Source organism: Chiloscyllium plagiosum, chromosome 14, assembly GCF_004010195.1.
Source record: "Chiloscyllium plagiosum isolate BGI_BamShark_2017 chromosome 14, ASM401019v2, whole genome shotgun sequence".
Classification (NCBI taxonomy): Eukaryota; Metazoa; Chordata; class Chondrichthyes; order Orectolobiformes; family Hemiscylliidae; genus Chiloscyllium; species Chiloscyllium plagiosum.
This window is the reverse complement of record NC_057723.1, coordinates 79,460,089-79,473,777: the sequence shown is the minus strand read 5'-3', so window position 1 is coordinate 79,473,777 and position 13,689 is coordinate 79,460,089. Positions and strand designations below refer to the sequence as shown.

The following is a 13,689-nucleotide window of genomic DNA, read 5'->3' as shown; positions in this document are numbered from 1 at the left end:
TCAGACAGCACCTTCCAAACCCATGATTACCAACACCTAGAAGAATAAGTGTGGCAGATACATAGGAAGACCAGCACCTGCAAGTTCCCCTCCAATTCAAATACCATTCTGACTCGGAAATCTATCACAATTCCTTCAGTTTCACTGGGTCAAAATCGCTCCTTAATGGGACTATGGCAGTTCAAGGAGGCAGCTCACCATTTTCTCAATGGCAACAAGGGGTAGACAATAAATGCTTGGGCAACTAGTGACACCCACACCCTGCGAGTAAAAATTTTTTATAAAATTACCCTTATTGATGAGACAATGGCAAAGTAGTAGTTTTTCATATTTTGGCTTTGATAAGACATCATGGTAGGCCATGGCCAGAAATAGATGCTCCCAATCTATAATGATTTGGACGTTGGAGCCAATTATAATATTGCCAAATGTGCAGAAGTGCATAGAATTGACAGGCATGCAAAATGCGATGATGCAGCATAGGGGCTTCAAGAGAATCAGACAGATAGAGTGGACAAGACCACGGCAGACAGAATACTGTGTGTATAAACATGAGGTTAGTCACTACGGAACAGGAACAACTGAGTAGGATATTTCTTAATCTTGAGATACTGAAAATTGTAGATGCCCAAAGGCACTTAAGTGCTCTTGTTCAGAAGTCACAGAGCTAGCATTCAAATGCACTAAGCCATGTGGAAGTCAAATGTCACATTAGCCTTTATTGCAGAAGGACTTGAGCAAAAGGAGCAAAAATATTTTGCTTCATTTAAGTAGAACACTGGTGAGACTGCACTTGAGAGTCTTGTTTGGAGCACTGGTGCCTTTGCTTAAGGAAGGATCTACTTGCTGGAGAGGGGGTAGAACTGAAGGTATCCAGACTTTTCAAGGATAGTGGGACTGTCCAATAAGGAGAGATTAAGTATACAGGGGCTTAACTCTGAACTTAGAATTCTTAAAGAGATAGACAAAGTGCATACAGAATGATGTATGCCTTTGCTGGCAGATCTTTGACCAGGGTTACCCTTTCAGAATAAATAGCAAATCATTTAGAAGTTGGATCAAAAGTGACCTCTTCACTCAGATGCTGGTGAATTCTCTACCCCAAAGCGTAGAGTTTTCTGGTTACTGATAACATCAAGGGATATGCGGAATAGTATAGAAGTATGGCATTAAAGCAGAAAGTCAGCCTTGATGTAGAATGGCAGAAACGACATGAGGGGCAGAATGCTCTAGTCTTGCTACGCTCCTTAAGGGGGAAGATTTCAGGTGGTAAACGAAATAGACTTGGTTTCTTGGCAAAATTATTTTACACTACTGAATCGAATGCATACAAGTCAGGACTTAACAGTTTCCAAGAAACACCGATAAAAATCCAGTCAGGACAGTCAACAAGAAGAACATAGCTAATAAGGTGGGCAGGCTCACTCCCTTTCAAAATAATACAGCGATTATTCTTTCTCTTGACACCTGTGTATTATGTAAAAAATGATACAACATTTCAAGTCCTCTTCAGTTATCCACTACCAACAACTCAAATTCACGACTAGTCTATCCAATCAGTGCACCATGTAACTGCACTTACACTATGGTCATGTATTCTGTTATTAAAACAAACTGAGATTAGACTTGCTAAACAAAATCAAAATATCAAATAATTTTACATGATCACGAATGCATGTGCAATCCAAGTACCCTACATAAATAATAGGATTCATTTTTAAAAAACAGTTGAAGTTAATATTTTTATACTAAAGAAGAACTGCATACATTTCCAAAAGCAGTAAGCAACGCCGTTTATGTGCTGGTTCGTTCTTATGTTGGTTCCAATCCTGAATAGGAAAACAAATCACAATAGTTTTAGCATTAAAGTAAAATTTAAACTGCTACAATATACAGTAACTATGTATTAAGAATTATTAATCTTCTTCCAGAACCAATACAAGCAAAAACACTAATTCGACAGTGACATTAACAAATATATAGAAATATATAACAAAAATGCTGCAGGAAATCTTTGTTAACAAGTGCCATTTTAAATCACAGGTTTAAGGCATATCCTGTTATTTAATAATATATGCTGAGTATGCATGTAATTTGAATGCTTAGTTACCTATAGGCTGTGCTTCCTCATTCAGAGCATAAAGTTCAACTCCATCAGAGAAAAGGTCACAATTCCACTAACCCCTTGAATTATTTGTTGCCCCATATGGTAGCTTTTGTTTGTTTTTAATGAGACACCCTTTGCACTTCCGCAGTTCCTAGTCTGATGCTTGAAACATTATTAACCTGCTTGATCTTTTCTACATTCTAGCCTAGTCAGTTTTACTGCAGCCCCATCTGTAATTAGTCTAGCTGACTGAAAACCTACCACTTCCCTGATCGATTTGGCTCAGTACCACACCATGTGACATAATTAATTCTAGAACTTATTGGAAGATTATTCCTATAATCACAGTTTTAATCTTGCTGGATACTGATACCAGAAGTGAATAATCTTGTACAGAACAACCATCCAATTTAAACAAGCAGAAGACCTGAGTTGTTGAATGAAATGAAACGTTGAACGAAATGTTCAATGAAATAGTATCAACATACAAGCTGGACAAGGCGATTTTCTTGTTTCAGATAGAGGGGAAAAGTATAGTGCTGCACTTGCAAACAAATACAAGCGGGCAGCAAGGGAAAAAGGAGCAAGTATTTAAAGGGGGGGCAACAAAACTCTTAACACGTCTGAGCAAATTATTCAGCTTTTGGTGACTACCTACTCATTTGTACGTGGAGACTTGAGAATAATTTACCATTTTGCACAATCATGTAACTTTCCCCTACTGCACTTTTCAACATGAACAAACACATCATTGTGTGGTTTGTGAAAGTTGCTCCACAATATACTCCTTTTGACATCACTGAAGGTGCTATTCAGAAGTCAACTTGTAGGGTTGGGAAAATTAATGTAACTTACGAGGGAAAGGCAACTAAAAGCTTTCGGTTTCCATTTTTTGAAAATTAAACAAATCGATGTACGTTACAACAAATAGTCTTTCTTTTTGTTCTCTTTGTATTTGAGTGCTTTCTAATCTGCTCGAGATGTTTTCTAATCCTGCTTCCATGCTCAATTCCAGACCAACTAAACTGCCATTTTTCAAGCAAATTCATATTTTAACATCCTAGTGATTTTTAATGTAAATCTTATTTGGCCCTCCAATAAAACCTTGTTGTATTTGAATCCCTGTACTAAACACAAATTGCATACACAGTATACATTATGTGAATAACAAGGTTTTTCTGTAATCAGTCTAATAGTAACAAAAGAAATAATCACTATCCTAAGCATTGCCTTTAAGTAGATTTGCCTTTTTATTCATGAAACAATACTTAATATTAAAACAAATAATATAAAATTGTGCAATTTTATAAAATTCTCATGCAAAATTACTCCAAATATAGTCAACTTCATTCTTCAAATTAAGTTTTCTCTCCATATAATATTATCGATGCAGTATCACACATGACTAATTTATTTTGCCAATCACAGCATCTCATTAAGGGACTTCCACGTTTTACAGACCACCCCAATGCAAACTCTTCCACTGTTTTCCCGTATGATGAATGAAGCACATATACAAAAATGCTTAGAACCATTTTTCTTTGGGGAAGGGACTGGAATAGTACAATCTTAATTCATGTTAAGAAAGAAAAGAACTCCTGTGCAGACTGCAAAAAATATACTACTTCCTAGTTTCCTATTTTTTATAAATTTCATGATGGCTCATAGGAACAGAGAGTCTCAAAATGAAGGGGGAAGAGAGGAGTGCACTCACCTGCTTAACCATACTAGGGATTCAAAACCGTTCTGAAGAGCAATTAAGAATGGGAAGTAATTACTGGCCTAGTCTGTAATTCCCACACCCCCTCAAAGAATAAAAACAAAGCTCTACCATATCAGGGATTCTTAGTAGACCAAGAAGGATAACTGTGCTCAATATTCTTGAACGGTATTTACTTAATATTAAGATCAACTTAGTTGAAAGTAAGATTTGTGGCAACATGCAATGGTTGACCATTGAATTTCAGTGTGTTCTCAAGTATTATGACGCACATTCACAACCCTGCACTGAAAGATTTGAGATTCCTAAGGAATTGAGATATCTTTCTTAGTTCGAACTATCAAGTCATGTGTCTGTCATTTTCAAATGGTAATACTTCAGTAAGTGACAAGCGACTTGGTTTGTGAATATCACACTGATAAGCAGGAATGTGATGAGGGTAGAGAAGTAGGAGACAACACATAACTGAAAATAAGTTAAGAGTGAAAAGTTAAGAGGCCTGAGCAGTACGCGAAGTAGGACCTGAATGTGGGTTTGCCCGCTGAGCTGGAAGCAAGCAAACCAACATCCAGAACCTCAACCTGAGCTACAAATCTTCTCAAAACTCACTAATGAAATAGGACCATTTCTAGCTTGGTACAGAAGTGGAAAGAATCCTCATTTATTCAGCCAGGACAGAAATAACATGATTTTGAACAACAACATTGTGATGCTGCTTAAATTGCCCAAAAAAGGTTTTCACCTGAACATGCAAGCACTTCTTTTAAAAACTATCAGTTTGGAAAATGGTGAGACTACTTTTAGACACTAGATTCAAAGTTTTACAGCCAATTCTATAAATCATCATATGTTGATGGTCTTTCTACAGGAAAACATGAAAAAGGTTCCATTCAATACAGTTGTCTGATAGATTTTATCAATCTTAGTTCTGTCTACTTTGAATCAAGAAATTCTTCGCTTTCTGCTAAAGTAATGGTTTGGTTCCAGAGCCTCTTGAGTACAATACTGGTGTTATCTATATTTCAATTAGGCAACATGTCAAAGCAACTTCAAGCTCTTTCTTGATTTTCACAATCTGGTTATTCATTGAGAGTTTGACTGAAAAGATGAATCACTGTGGTTAATTCTTTAGTCCCATCTTTACACACAGAATGAATTACTGCACTGTCACCGTTTAAAAATTTGCTTCCGCTCCTAGTGAGAAAGGGCAAGAAAGCAAATCTATGTAATATCAACTAAATGTTGCCAGATATTGGTATAAATTATCAAATCTAAAACCTAGTTTTTGAAATGAAGACAAGTGCTTTGAATTTATGCCAGGCACCAATTTAGACCAATAACAACCATTACTGTAAACCACGGCCATCTGAAAACCAATAATTCAAAGACATTTGACTCTGCACTGAGAAGTTACAAAAAATTACGCACCAATGTTTTTCACTCAGACAATAACCTCACCAAGGACCAACCAACAGATACCAAATTGAAAAGCAACAATACTGGGCATTGGTACACAACTGTCACAGGTAAGGGAAGTCACTTAATGAGATGTGTCATGTTTTCAGAGGGGAAAATCCCAAATTACCACAAGAGTAATTGAGCCATACCTTGGTGTATATTGAGGCCATAATGAATTTTGGCTTGAATAAACATGATTATATGCATTTACCTGGATCAAGCAATTATTTCTAATGTTACTGAGACGGCAGTTTCCAAAAATATTTCTACAGCACACTTCCATAAACAAATTTACAATATGGAATTATTTTCTTACATAAACCTATATAACTAATAATGTACAAAATAAATAGCAAACCTTCCTGATTACTAGAATTCCAACCCTTTCAAAGGAATTTAAACCAATTAAAATTTTCAGCCAACACTTTGCAACAAACAAAATCAAATGTGTGCACAGTACTGTACCACTTACGTCGATAAACGTTTCCATCTACATTAATCTTCACTGAAGTTTTTATCCTAAAATCACTTAAAAGCATCTGAGCCAAAGTGGACTCCAACCACCTGGTTAAGAAAGAATCCCAAACAGATGTTGGAAACAATCTTCTTAATGTAGCTAAACTGGATGTTGGACCACAGATGGTGTCAACTTAACTTTCGTTTACACAAATATGTCTTCACTGGTAATATTTCAGAACGCTCCAACTTTAGTTAATAAGGGGAACGAGAGGACATTGTCACAAGGTAAACAGGAAAACATAAGCCAAAGTGTTGAATGGTGAAAGGAAACCAGTCTTGCATTCAGGTGTGCATTACACACCATCCTCTCTTGAGCATTGTCGTTTGGAGAAAGGCATTTTGCATGCACCAAGTTGCATCAAAATATTAACATAGATAAACAATCGAGATCTAAGGCCCGGTAACTTCATAACATATGGTCTAACTGCCAAGGCGGGCACATAATTTCTGATGGTGAAAGTCATTTCCCCTCTTCTTTTAATTGACAGGTAATGCCAGTGGGTTACAAGTACTGCACACCCCTTTGATTTCACCAAGTCCAAACTATAATAAGTTTCCACCAGCACTCTGTGCATGAATTTGAGATACATACTATAAATGATAACTTGCTTTTAAATGGATGTTAGTTGTCATTAAACTGACAATAACAAAAGATTCTGTGCAGTATTTCATGTTGCTAAGACGTTCCAATGAGTATCTGGAACAAATTAAGACTCAAATGATGCTTCCAAAAGTCCAACAAGAGCTGCCGTTTGTCAGAATTATACTTTAAAAAGCAATTTTTAAATTAGAGGTCACTCACCTTCACAGAATGAACAGTTACATCACACAGCGAACACAAATGAGGGAACATTGTTGGCAAGAAACCATGGTAATCGTTTATGTTGCTCAGTGAAGGAGATCCTCGCTTTCTCTCAAAAAGAGGCCTTTCTTGCCCACGTGAAGGAGAGGGCCCCATTTTTCCATAATCGGAATCATATATTGACTCAGACATACGCATATCATCTCTACGGAAGTCATCACCTCTTAATCGTTCAGTATCATAGTCCTTCCTGTCATAATATCTAGAACTCGACTCTCGAGAGGAACCATGGTCATAATTGACCACTGGATCAGCGTCAGGATCACGACCTTCAAAATTACTTCGAAAGCGCCTCTCTTCCTCCCATTCATTGCGGGAGGTTCTGAAAGAACGATCATCCCGAGGAGAACTGTCACCTCTGCTGTAATTCAAAGATGTTCCTTCATCATTCCTTTTTCTTTTAAGTTGCATAAGAATGTCTGGCAAGGATTCAGGAGTAAGTTTGTCTTCAGGATAGCGGCTCAGTTCATCCAAGTCCCTGGATGAAAGGCCAAAGGTAGCCAAAATATTACTCGCCCTGTCTGCATCAATCTGTTTTTGAACGGCAACTGATGTTTGATTGCGACTGCCTACATCAAACAAGGAAGGCAAAGCACTGCTGAATCGAGAGGGCCCTCCACCTGAAGACATACTTTGATGTCCTTGTCCCACACCTTGCATGTTCACTGCCTGACCCTGTCCAAAATTCATATAGCCACCCATTCGTGCACCCTGGTTCATTCTCCCAAGATTCACATGGACATTTGCAGACTGTGCTGCAGGAAAGAATCCAATATTATGACCATCTTTCTTCATGCCACGACCGTGATCCTGCTGGGCTCTACCCAATGACATTCTGGCACAAGAGAGAGTCTAGTTCAAAACTGGCAAGAGCAGGATAAAGTAATTCTTCAGTGGTTAGTAGATAGCCTTTGTTGGCTCTGTAGAAAGCGGTTTCACTATCTAATTTCGTCTAATAGATGGCTGATGCGAGTAATGGCACAGATTCCTCAGAGAACTTTGCCAGGCTGAAAAGTTAAAACAAAAATGTTAGGTCAGGGATCTCAAGGCCTCAGAAAGGACCATGCATCTCGATCCATCTTCAAAGTCTGAAGTTCAAAACTGGTCTGCAGAAAGACAGTTTAAACAAGATCGAATGCAACATTTCATAGTTGCATGCAAAATCCAATGCAGTGGGATAATTTCTTTGTACTCTATACAACCTCTTAACAAGAAATGGTAAGAATCTCAAAAGGCATGTCGGTGGGAAAACATGGCCAGTGCCAACATCAAAAATGGTAAACTGGCCAACAAACTGTCAAGTAAACAAGATTTTCCAACCCACTCTTATAGGATATCTAAGGCATTTTGAAGATCACAAATAAATTTATAGTAACATTTTAGAATAATACCTTTGTAAATTTTAAGATATTGCAACCATTGCTAGAAAGGGAAGTAACACATGAATGGATGTGTTGTAAGCCACTGAAAAAGAAGAGGTTGTGCGCATATTACAGCACTCATTTCAGACTTGATAAAATGTTTTTTTTAAAAAGGACCTATCAATGATTTAACAACTCATTCTGCAAGAACATGTCTCTTGAACATATTGTTCAGTAAGTAGTCTGCAATCTAAATTAACTAGTAACAAATAAAAAGTGTGCACAGAATTCAAGGTATATGCAATAAAGGAACAAAGTCAACAAGGACCATTAAAACAGCAACTGGCTTACAAGGAATAGTTGCAATGCTGAAATGTAACTACTGTGCATCCAACCCAAATCAGAACTGTTTGTTGGATAATTACATTTACAACACTGCTGATGTTCAGCACATGTTGTCTTCATGACCAATTGCTTACAAGGAAGTGTTTTTCCATGAATTTCTTGCACCAGTTGAAAGTTATACATAGAAAGGTAGTTACAAACATTTTCATCCTAGAAGTTGTCTGAAATGAAAACTTTACCTCTGCATGGGTTTAAAATCAAACCAAAATTTCAAGACTGAACAACACATCCTACCTTGCTGATTCATGCTTTTAAGCACCAAGTGCACAAGCACTCAAAAGATGGTAGATAAAGCAATGAGAAATTACCATTGTATATTTTTGGACTATTGCCAAAACATCAAAAGACATGAATCCAAACACCATTAAAAACAAAGTAACAGCATAGCTTTAGTGGTATTATTCTTCAGAGCAAGGCACCTTGATATAATGTGGAAAATATCTGAATTGAAGTGGAAACCTTTCAATATAGTGGCATACTCTGCGGAATGAAAAATGTTTTCTTAAAAAAAGAAAAATTCAGAGTTTGAAGTTGCATAAAAATAAACTGTCTGCACAGCAAACACTACACTTCAAATCTGTTTAATGGTTTTTTCTACAACTTGGTACAATAATGGCATCAATTCCATTCTGTCTTTCAAGCATCCACAGCAAGGTTGGCCCAGCATATGCAATTTAAAGAGCTTTTGTGACCGTTGCAGCAAGACTTACCTGCTACAGAAGATACTGCTTTGCTAGATAATGAAGAAAAATTGGAGATTTGATAATTTTCTAACCAAGATCAATGTGTGACTGAAATCAGCTTGGGATTACTTATCAAGCAGTCACAAAATCAACAGAGAATCAGACTTATTTTTAGAAAGTTATAACTGAAGTCAAATTAGTATGATAACCCATTACAAATGACGGTGGAAATTGAACCAAGTATGTTTAGGGAATTCTACACGACTGGATGCTCAAAAAGTCTGTATTTTTAATACAAAATATTAGGTTGACAGACATCTTTTTCAAACCAAAATCATATTCAGATGGATTAGAAGCAAGCTACAAATTGTGAAATTCCCATGACAAGTATTTTGTTTGATGAAAATATGTGAATCCTCCGTTACAAAATTAAACATTCTTTTGGTATAGAAACACCAAAATTAATAGTTAATTAGGTTGGTAAATAAATTATTATTTAAAATGCAAGAAAATTACTTGTGCACCCCAATGGTACTTGAATTGGTTCCATAACAGTTTACCTGATAAGGACTATACCATTTTATTAAGAGGAATGTGATCAATGAAAACATTTCAGTTATTGCGGGCAACAATGGTTCAATTCAGAGGAGCTATTTCCTTTTTCGTCATTAAAAACATTTTTGGGAGGGAAAGGTAGCATTTTAAAACAATTCTTTGTCAATACATAAAAATATGCTATTGTGCAATTAATTGCATTTGGGGAATTTCAGCAACGTTTCTCAATTGCTCAAGCCATTCTGGAGCCTTACCATCACATACTTTTGGAAAGCCAATGTACAAAGAAATTCAACTGAGGATGAATCTATCAAGTGTCTCTGACTATGGGAGCTTGGATTGGTAACGAGGAAAAACTACTGGTATTCAATACCAAGAGGAATACATACTTCCTAAACATATTGTCCATTTTAGCAGGGTTGTCATCTCTAAGATAGGAAGGTTCTCCAACAAGTTCCCATTATTGCTAAAATAGGTTTGATTTATTAAAAATACAGATCATTTAACACAAAATGGCCTGCTCTCAATTACCAAGTGGTTGATTAATTGACGATTTAAAAATCTTGCTTTGTTCAGCACCATGCATAAAGTTGGGACTGACAGCATAGGAGTATTTAAAACTGTTGTCTGATACAGCAATGGAGATTTAACCTCCAGCAGCACCAAAAAAAAGCAGTAATGATTCTTCATCCAGAGTCCATGAGCAATCTCAGCCAGACAAATAATATGGACTCAAATAGATAAATAGAAAGAAAATTAACATTTTGGCAGGTCCCATCATGAGACACTTTCATATTGCTACATGTTTTGCAGCCACTTTTTCATCAGAGTTGAGAATGGCACCATTGAATGAAACAGAAAATATGCAGTAACCGGAATTTGTGACGCTAATTTTTTCTTTCTCAATTATTTCTTGCACTTCCGTCAACCAGCTTACAGTAGCTATAAGCTTAAAATCCTTATTCTTTTTCCCCTTTCTCCTTCATCAACATTTGCTATTCTCTTTTTAGTTTTAAAATTGAAATAGGAAGCCTAAAAAAGTCTAGGGAAAACGATAACTACCAAATAAGACAGCAGCTTAAACTTGTATCTTTTCAGAACATTCCATTACAGCAGATGAAATACTTCAAATTGGGATCTAAACTGTATCTTTATTCAGAGATCCTTTGGTCACCTCATTCTAAACCTACAAGTTATTTTGTTTTCTTTTTTAAAGAATCCAACTTGCTTTTTACCCACTGAGAAACCAGCATTTATCATAACAGAAAAGCTGCTTGGTGAAATCACAAACTCAGTTCCATACCACTTTCCAGTCAACAGACACCTACAATGTTTTAAAATTGTAATGTCAAATACATATCTATATTTCTTTTTAAGTGAACAAGTTAGAAAATCAAAAGTCTCTGAACACAAAGCAAATAAAAAAGTAACCTAAATTATAAAAGGATGCAGTGTGTAAAACCCAGATACCTGGGTTTAATTCCAGCCTTAGGCGACTGTCTGTGTGGAGTTTACACATCCTCACCAACTCCCCCACTCAGAGTCTGTGTGGGTTTCTATGGGATGTTCTAGTTGCCTTCCACAGTCCAAAAGTGCACAGGTTAGGTGGTTTGGCCATTGGAAGTGTAGGGTTACAGGGATAGGCAAGGGGGTGCATCTGAGTGGAATATGCTTCAGAGGGTCGGTGTGGACTCGGGCTGAACGGCTTGTTTCCACACTGCATGGATTCTATGAAGCTGGAGTACAGAATTTCTCTTCAATTTCATATGTAATAAGAATATTTGACATGGTATCACATGCTCAGGTATATAGTCAACTATGAATAAATAGGTCTATGTGACAAATATAAAGCAACATGCCTGCCAATTTCCTTTCCAGCCAAAGAAAAGCAGATTGTTTCTGCTGTGCAGTATGACTGATGGTGGAAGGCACAAAGGTTACACTTAGGCAGAGAAACCCAATTTCCACAAGGTTATTTAATCAAAATTGTACTGTTTTGAATACCCATTTTAGAGCTAACCGTTTTATCAGGTTGCAGAAAAACTGTGCAATTTTATGTCATAATGCTGACAGAATGAATGAGAGGAAGCAACATTATCAAAATGATGCAATTTTAAATGGGGCTCTGGGGCCTGAAGTTTAACATACGAATATGCAAAGGAACAAATAAACTAAGCTGTTAAAAATTGTACGGGATTCATTCTTTTCTAATGAGAGTCGTGTACAAAAATCAAGTCATGCTAAACAAAAATAAGTTCTTCATTTTGCCTCAGCTGACCTTTTTCCTCAATTCACACGTGTGGAAACTCAATAAAGGGGAACAATATAAATTTTGAATGATACTGGATTAAAACATTTGAATTACAAGATTGCATAAACTCATTTTGTGTTGCTTTGAATAAGGGTGATCAAAATGTAGTCTAATTATGGTATTTAAATGATTCAATGCAGAACTATTTTCATTAGTAGGGGAATCTTGAACAATAAGCCATCACCCTCAAAATTACAGCGAGGCCGTTCAGGGGTGATAACAAACACCACCTCAAGACAAATTAAAAGCCAAGTGCTGCAGATTCTAGTGATTTCAACAGAAACAGAACTGGAAAATTTCAATAGGGTTGGCAGCATGTGTGGACAGAAACAAAGCCCAATAAAGTCATATTGGACTAGAAACATGAACAGATTTTGTCTCCATAGATGCTGTCAGACCTGGTGAGTTTCTCCAAAATTTTGTTTTTATATCACTTCATACAGGTAGAGATCTTTCTCAATACAATTAAAAATGCAGAAATTTGTAAGATCCTGAGAGGTAGATAAGGATAATCGCCAGATACAATGCATTATCCTCTGCCACTTCCGCCACCTACAATCAGACTCCACCACCAGAGATACATTTCCCTTCCCACCTCATTAGCATCCCACAGAGACCACTTCCTCTGCGATTCCCTTGATAGGTCCACACACCCCCACCTCTACCCCTGCCCGCCCCCCCCAAACCAACCCACCCTCCACCTTCCTTTAATGCCTTAAGAAGCATAAAACCTGCACCTTCAACTCCATCCAAGGCCCGAAATTATTCTTTACACATCCGGCAAGAGATTGCCCTGCACATCCAAATACCTCATCTACCCTGTCCCTTGCTCTTGATGTAGTCTCTTCTATACTGGGGAGATAGGACGCCAATTGGTGGAACGTTTCAAGGAACATCTCTGGGACACACACACCAATCCCACTGCCTCGTGGCCGACCACTTCAACTCTCATTCCCACTCCACCAAGGACATGCAAGTCCAGGACCTCCTCCACCTTCAAAACCAAGCCACCCAGTGTCTGGAGGAAGAATGCCTCATTTTCCACTCGGGTCCTTCCATCCACACAGCATCCACGCCGATTTCACTAGGTTCCTCATCTCCTCTCCCTCCACCTCACCCATGATCCAACTCTCCACCGCTCTCGAATTGTCCCACCTGTCCATCTTCCTTCCCAGTTACCTTACCCCCACCCCTATTTATCTCAGCCCCTTTCCCCACCACACATTCCTGAAGAAAAGCTTATGCCAGATTCTCCTGCACCTCAGATGCCGACTGACCTGCTATGCTTTTCCAGCACCACAGTCTCGACTCTGATCCCCAGCATCTGCAGTCCTCACTTACTCTTACTGAATAGCCATAAAAAGTTTGAGTGACTAAAAAGCCTATTTGTTTTGCTGGAAGGTAGTTCAGGCCCACAAGTGACTTAGTATATTGGTAGGATGAATGAGGGAGATCATTTAAATGAAAAAAACTAGAAAAATTTGAGAGGTTTGACAAAGGTGTTCAAAATTTGATGGGGAAAAAAATTGTTCAATGATGCAAAAGCCAGACAGCACTGATTTAAGGCAATTAGCAAAAAGACCAGAGGGGAGATGAGAGTGCTCTATTCAGCAAGTTATGAACAGGAATGCACTACCTTAAATGGTGGGGAAAGCAAACTTCAAAAAAAGGATTAAACAAATAAAGAGAAATATTCACAAGGCTACAG

At 37.6% G+C, this 13,689-nt stretch overlaps 1 protein-coding gene across 3 annotated transcripts in view; it reads right to left on the bottom strand.

Annotated features, from left to right (window-relative positions):
- LOC122556833 (matrin-3-like) overlaps nucleotides 1–13,689 on the bottom strand; it is a 54,716-nt gene that overhangs the window by 35,336 nt on the left and 5,691 nt on the right. For all 3 annotated transcript variants that reach the window (XM_043704065.1, XM_043704063.1, XM_043704064.1), the window contains exons 2-3: nucleotides 6,607–7,673; nucleotides 1,768–1,829 (exon numbers count right to left, since the gene is read on the bottom strand). In XM_043704065.1, the coding sequence (XP_043560000.1) occupies nucleotides 1,768–1,829; nucleotides 6,607–7,500 (956 nt within the window). In that variant the 5' untranslated portion in view covers nucleotides 7,501–7,673. The remainder of the gene's footprint in view (nucleotides 1–1,767; nucleotides 1,830–6,606; nucleotides 7,674–13,689) is intronic.